Consider the following 7,683-nt stretch of genomic DNA (forward strand, 5'->3'; position numbering starts at 1 on the left):
TTTATTAGTAACTAGAAGGTAACCCGTGCTCCGCCCGCAAGAGTCTATTTTAAAACTTGACAAACTGAAAACATGACGAAATGTTGAAAAACTTGAACTCTTGAAAAATTAAAAATAGCCCTATAACCATCCTTGGTTAGTAATTAACCGAGATTAAATTCTTAATTATTAAGAATCTATGTGCAAATTTCAAGTTAATCAGTCCAGTAGTTCAGACGTGATGATCCGTCAAACATGATTTTCCTATCCCATACATGTATAAGCCAGTTCATTCCTTTATTAAAGTATACATTATAATTCATCTCATGGACGTTTGTAAACCATTCTGTAGTTTTACTTGCAAAAATGAATACAATTTACATAAAAATGAGTCTTTGTTCTGATGATGCTCTGTTTGTTGTTTCCAGATTCCGTTATTATCAGAATGTATGTACATCATCCTATAGTTTTGTTTGGTGGTCCAAAGAAAGATGGGTGCGTGAAATTGATTGGATGGCAATGAATGGCATTAATTTAGCACTAGCCTTCAATGCACAGGAGGCCATCTGGAGAGAAGTTTACTTGGATCTGGGTTTGACTGAGGAAGAAATCGCTGAACATTTCACTGGTCCTGCATTTAGCGCTTGGTAGATACCTTAATAACTCAACTACTCAAAATACTTTTGACCTTCTTTACACAATAAAATGGAGAATGTCTCCTTTCTATTGGTGTCTGGATCATTTTTATCCGACTTATAGTTATTTTTTGATTAATGATTATGTTTGTCAATGTAGAGACATTTCGAGCAGAAAACATGAAATTTTCGACTTATGCTAGAAACTTTTTTGTTTCAAAAGATAAGTAGGTTGTGAAAGCAAGAAAGTTTCTCAGAAATAATTGAAATTATTTTTCCAATTGTCAAACGTACTCGGAAGAGCGTGTTTTGGCCTCTCAGGAGTTTCAAAGTTAAGGATAGCGGCTGAATGGTGTGCCACCATATGCTATCAATAGCTGGGATCAACAAAAACAAAATACAGAATGATTGAAAAATTCAGCAACTGCAAGCCACATGATTATAAATAGTGAAAATCAAGGTACCTAGAATACATTTAAAGGTATTCTAGGTACATTGGTGAAAATGACAACCTCGCCTCGAATAATCCAAGCAGTGTTCCATTACAGCCTTCCTAGAGGCAATCAGCTGCTTGCATTTGAAATAATTCAGTCAAATATCTTGTAAATTGCCAGCCTTCAGCATACAATTTGGTACACAATGCATACCATGCAGCCGCTCTCCTAACTTTAAAATTCCTTGGAGACCAAAATACGATCTTCCGAGTACGTTTGACAATTGGAAAAATAATTTCGAATATTTCTGAGAAACTTACTCGCTTTCACAATCTACTTATCTTTTGAAACAAAAAAGTTTCTAGCATGTCGAAAATTTCATGTTTTCTGCTCGAAATGTCTCTACATTGACAAACATAATCATTAATCAAAAAATAACTATAATTCGGATAAAAATTATCCAGACACCAATAGAAAGAAGACATTCTCCCCGTTAATTTGATATAAAATTATTACGCATTACGACGCCCCATGATTCTGAGAGAAGTGATATTCAAAAGAAAAACACATCTTCGCGATGTTTCCAATTTTATCATAAAAGTTTAATTTCCTTTTAATCCTTCAACCCTGAAGCTTTTTTAGTACTACTAGGATATCGGGGATGATATTCTACATCCGATTCTGACGTTGAATTGGAAATTTGAGAAAGTTGCAATTTTACACGATTTGGCAACCCTGTAGTTTCTTCGGATGGAGGGCCAAGTCTCAACTTATTTTACACAAACTATAGTAGTCATTCTAAAACCAACATCAGAATTGAAGGAGAATGGAATAATGAAGTTGACTGTTAACAGGGGACGTATGGGAAATATAAGAGGATGGGCAGGACCTCTGTCATCAGCCTGGCATAGTAAATCAATAGTGCTTCAAAAACTTATATTGAAACAGATGAGAAATATAGGTATCATTCCTATACTGCCTGCTTTTGCAGGACAAGTTCCAGTTGCATTTAAGAGGTATGTTTTTAAAATATTCTTGTCATAATTTATTTATTTAGATATAAAGAACAAATCATTAAAATGATCAGAAAAGGACCAACCGGCACAGCCCAAAACTGTATAAGAGGATTTTCAAAATATTATTAATTCAATACTATAATAATACGTTAATAATAATTTATTTTCTATGTCTGAAAGAGATTGAACTAAAATATTGTTATGTTTATAAAATGTAATGAATTCATTAGTATTGGACAATGAATTTTTTATCTGAGATAGTATTTATCACTACCGAATATTGTTTGCTATGTGGCGAATAACAATAATCTTTATAATCTCTGCATTAAAAGTTTCATTTTGTTGACCTATTTATGTACGGCTTGTTTGTTTTTCAAGTCTCCAAGTCATCTTTTCAATTATTGATAAAAATGAAAAAATCCCATTTGAAGAAAATTCAGTAGTTGTATGAAAATAATTGTGATTTTCTTCTTTTCAGATTATTCCCAAATGCATCTTTGGAAACTCTACAAAAATGGAACAGATTTCAAGATGAATACTGCTGGTGAGCGAAATTTTTCTCAGTGCAAATAATACTGTAGTTCAATAGTGTCATTGTTGGTATTAATTCAATCAAAAACTTCATACCTAACATAAAAAAGTAAAAAATCATAAAACTTGAACTGGGTAGTAGAGCAAACTGACGCTTTTTATTCTATTTTTACAGCCCATTGTTACTATCACCAGAAGACCCGCTCTTTCAAAAAGTTGGAAAACAATTTTTGAAGAAGGTAAGCAAAAATCGGATGAAACCTTTTTATGATAAAATTCATTGCTTGATAACATGTAATGTTGGCTTATTAAAGTTTATATTTATATTCTATAATGTAAAATTACAAACATATAGATAGCATTTTACATGAATAGGCACTACTTTACTGTGATGTTGCGAATTCCCCTTTTCTTAAATATTTAGCATATTATGTGTAGGAAATTTGAGACTCAAGATCTCTTCCAACCAAGAAATTCTAGTTATTTTCCCCCTCGAATAAAGTGTGTATTGTATAGTAACAATGCTCACAACAAATCATTTAGGAGATTTAGAAGTTGAAATAAATGTAGAATTTGTACATTGAAATGCATGTAATGACCAATTATTATACATTATAATGTACTGAGAAATTTCCAACTTTATACAATATTTGAACATATTATTGTAAGTATTTTATTGAGATACAATATTCTAATACATAATTCGAGTATTTCCTTGTCGATTAATAGTCTATTTTGATCAATTTTCATTTGCAGTACATTGAACGATTTGGTACAGATCATGTGTATAACTGTGACACGTTCAATGAGATGACTCCTCCAAGTGGAGATGTCGACTATCTCTCTTCAATTGGAAAAGCAACTTATAAAGCAATGACTGTTGCCGATCCGGATGCTATTTGGTAATCATTATCATCATTTTAGTTGATTCTCAGCAACATATTTAAAAATTTTTGCATCTCAAATATTCGCATTTTCAACATTCTGAATAATTGATTAGAATCTAGCCTTCAAATGAGAATTTAAACATAATAACTCAAAATAATACTAATCAATTTTGTTTGCTTCAAGTTAGAAAGGGTATTTAAAATTAATTTGCTTTGTAGCAAGCCCATTTTCAAGTTTATTAATTATACTCTTTGGAACAATGGAGCATGATATTATTATATCTGCCTTACTTGTCCGTTTTATTTCAGTTCTATTCTCCTGAAGCATTAAAAGCAAGAAACAAATTATAGTGATCTACTCTACTTTTAACTAATTGCACAATTTAATTTGGAAACTATGGTATTCCTTTTGAAACGATATCTTACCTGATATTGTCCTACATCGATTTCAGAAGAATAAAAAGGTATTTTTACATTCTATACATTGATGAGAGAAAAATGAGTTACATAGGGGTTCTTCAAAAGTGTTTCACAGTACGATTAATTGATTTCAAAATATTTGTTCACTATATCACGCTGCACACAAGAACAAAGCAGCTTTTACTAGCTGCGGCGGCAACGCGGAATTGGACATTTCATGTACATTTCAGTTCTGGACATTTCCAATTCCACGTTCCCCCGCTACAGTTGGTGGAAGCTACTATTGTCTCTTTGTGCAGGCTGCTTATGGAAAAATAATGAATTGTCAACTATCATCTAGAAAGGGAATTTTTAAAACTTACTAACCTAACTCTGTTAATTTATATGACATGAGTATTGAGTTGACAGTGTAATATTGGTTTCTATTAGGGTTCTGCAAGGCTGGTTCTTACATAGTGATAATTCATTCTGGAATAAACAAAGAGCTGAAGCTTTGTTTACTTCTGTGGAGGCCGTGAGTAGCGAGAAAAACTGTAATGGGATTGCATTAGAACCAAATTCGTTTTAGAAAACCACTTTAAATAGTAGATGTGATTACAATTTGCATGCAGAATATCACCCTAACACACTGTTGAAATGTTATGATTTTAATTTGAATCGATTTTAGTAGGCTTTTCTGAAAATAAAAAACCAAGAATAGCTAGATCTTGTAAATTCAGAATATAATTCTGTATAATGTTTTGTAAGTGTATTTTATAAACTGTCTACAAACTTCAGGTTACTTCAAGGTTGGTTATTTCACCACGAATTTTTATTTTGGACCCGAAAAAGAGTAGAAGCATTTGTGACTTCAGTTCCCATTGTGAGTTCTGTTGCAATATTATGATACAATGCATGACTATAAGTTTGGAAGACTTATGTTTTATAGGCTTTTAGATACTTCATACTTTTGTTTTACTAACATCAATAGTGCTAATAACGAAATGCCCCTTTCACATTATTAATCCAGTGTTCACGTGGGGAATGTGTTAGTGAATTCTAGATAGTTTTTTTTTAAGAGTATCGCCACCAGTTGTAAATAGAGCAATTATTGTCATATAATTTACATTTTGTAAATAATTTATTTAATTTTTGTTTCCTTTATTTTACATTATTCATAATTGTGTAGTCGTATTTATGGTAGTTTTTCAATGATTTTTCATGTAATATTAATAGCTTACATAATTTTAGTGCATGTCTGATTGGGGTCAAATCGAGTAGCACATATAGGAAATTTATCGATGATATTTCTGAGAGGTCATTCATATTATTTAAAAACTTCTAATTTGCCATAGAATTTAGGCTATTTGATGAGTAACACCATGCATGTTATTGATCAATAAGAATAATTTAGAAATAAATAGCTTGAATGCAAAAAAAAATGAAAAAATCAATTGTTTAAATATAGAGTATAATACAGATCAATTGCACAGCATGTTTATAAACGAATGAACTCTTGAGATATAAAACTACTTTATAAGTTTCTTGAATGAGAATTAATATTATAGAATTTTTTCATAATAGAAAAACACAGTTCTATTTTTGTCATACCCCACATTCATTCTACTTTTACGGATGACTGCAGTTTCGTGTTGAAACCAACATCATCACTACAGCTGAAGATGTGTTGGTTTCAACATGAAACTGCAATCCTGTGCAAAAGTATAATAAATGTGGATGTGGCAAGAATAAAACTGTATTTATTAAATTAATTAAATTAAGTATTTAATAAAAGTAGTTGATTTTTTTAAAGGGTGGTTTTATATTGTGGTGGAATACTACACTACACAATTATTGATTTGAAATCGTGTTGGAGAGTTGAACAGTTTTGTCCTAGAAACTAAATTGTTTTGACTACTATAACATAGTAACACTATTATTGTTGTATTATCAGTATATAGGCTAGTTATCATCAAATGTGAAAAAATAATTTAATTTTAATTGAGAATAAATTGTTAAACCACGCAGCACGTAATGAATCAGGGAATTCTATACTATAATTATTTACTTTTAATTGCAACTCTTACATCTTATGTTTATTCTTACATCTTATAAGATGTTCCTCTCTTCAAACTCATGCTTTAGCAAATATGAGAAATTAATATTAGATCGTAAATTGATATCAATGTCAATGATTTTAAATCGTGGATGCGGTGTACGATATGATTATTCCTTTAATATCTGTTGTTTTAGGGGAAGATGATAGTACTTGATTTACATGCCGAATTGTTTCCACAATATGAGACTTTTGATTCGTTCTTTGGTCAGCCATTTATTTGGTGCATGCTTCACAATTTCGGCGGAACATTGGGCCTTCAAGGATCTGCTGAGAACCTAAATCTGGTATAATGGAATATTTTTGTATATACAATTTCAATTATGTACTTATCATAACATCGTAGGAACATCTACTCTAAATTAATCTAATGAATAAGAATTTGAGATACATTCGTGTATGTCTAAATTTTAGGATGTTGAGGATATGATTTAATATTTTTGCTTTTGTTTTGTATTCTTTCTTTTCTTTATTACTATTGTGACTTTATTTTGTATCATGTAATATTACAATTGATTCACACCTGCACTCAGGATCTCCTTTGCAGGTTGTTATTAAACTTTATTGTTGATAATAGTATAGTGTATGTAAATTATGTATCTATTTTGAAGAGACAATAAAGCAATTTCAATTTCATTTTCAATCATGTATATCTGCGTAACATCCTTGAGATCATTAATTCTCATATATTCTGAAATTCAAATTACTTCTTGATAATAAAATAGTGTTTACTGCAAGTATTTGCTATGCCACTAAGGTGGCCTATCAGTACTGCAGTACGACTATTTACACCACGCTAAGTCTGTTTTTATATTCCAATCATGATATGTGCTCTTGATATTGGTGACAAATAAATAAAATAAACTTCTTTTGAAGAAGTAAAAAAGTGGTGAAATTTCATTTGACTAGCAGAATGAAAAAAAAGAAATTTCATTTTTTCAAATGCTAATTAACGAATAGGTTAATTGTTATTCAACGAAAATCCTGCTGTCAATAGTTGCAGAAGTCTTCGGGTTGATTTACAGCTTTAAATTAGGATTTTCGTTAAAAAAAAGGAAAGGGGAGAATGATCAATTAGGGTAGTGAGATTGCTGTAGATTTAAACTTACATTGCTGCAACAAATTAAATGGTCTTAATGGGTGTCATTCATATGTGCGATATCTCAAATGTGCGAGTATTTCAACTTTTCTTTATTTGTGTTTATTATATAAAATTATCGAAACATTTCAAATAATATTAACATATTGCCATTTAAGAGCCATAACCCAACCTCCCTAACCTTTCCTTTCACATTTTAAACCTAATTGAACAGAACCTTTCAAGTTATGCTCATACACTAGACATTTTGAAATATTGCAGATCTGAGGCACTCCCGTCTGAATGTACTTACTATTGATTGTAAAATTATAGAAAAATTTATTCACAGGGTCCATTCAAAGCACGAATATTCGCCAACTCTTCAATGATAGGAACTGGTCTCACCCCAGAAGGAATCAACCAAAACTATATCGTTTATGATATCATGAGTGAAGTGGGATATCGTCAGAAACCAATGGATTTGAACCTATGGTATTTTCTTTTCATTTATATTATTCCTTCAATTTAAATGTTTATATGTTGCGCATTTACGGTGAAACGTGGTAATAGATTTTCATGAAATTTGACAGGTATGTTACTTTTTAAAT

At 31.0% G+C, this 7,683-nt stretch overlaps 1 protein-coding gene across 4 annotated transcripts in view; it reads left to right on the top strand.

Annotated features, from left to right (window-relative positions):
* Window positions 1-7,683, top strand: part of LOC111059344 (alpha-N-acetylglucosaminidase) — a 77,985-nt gene that overhangs the window by 5,692 nt on the left and 64,610 nt on the right. For 3 of the 4 annotated variants that reach the window (XM_039430807.1, XM_039430806.1, XM_039430805.1), the window contains exons 4-11: window positions 408-626; window positions 1,903-2,064; window positions 2,543-2,608; window positions 2,771-2,834; window positions 3,352-3,497; window positions 4,332-4,416; window positions 6,135-6,284; window positions 7,425-7,567. In XM_039430807.1, coding sequence (XP_039286741.1) covers window positions 408-626; window positions 1,903-2,064; window positions 2,543-2,608; window positions 2,771-2,834; window positions 3,352-3,497; window positions 4,332-4,416; window positions 6,135-6,284; window positions 7,425-7,567 — 1,035 coding nt within the window. Of the gene's footprint in view, window positions 1-407; window positions 627-1,902; window positions 2,065-2,542; window positions 2,609-2,770; window positions 2,835-3,351; window positions 3,498-4,331; window positions 4,417-4,679; window positions 4,765-6,134; window positions 6,285-7,424; window positions 7,568-7,683 lie in introns of all 4 variants that reach the window. The other variant, XM_039430804.1, reaches the window with a different exon arrangement.

The sequence above is a fragment of the Nilaparvata lugens genome, chromosome 6 (assembly GCF_014356525.2).
Source record: "Nilaparvata lugens isolate BPH chromosome 6, ASM1435652v1, whole genome shotgun sequence".
Taxonomy (NCBI): Eukaryota; Metazoa; Arthropoda; class Insecta; order Hemiptera; family Delphacidae; genus Nilaparvata; species Nilaparvata lugens.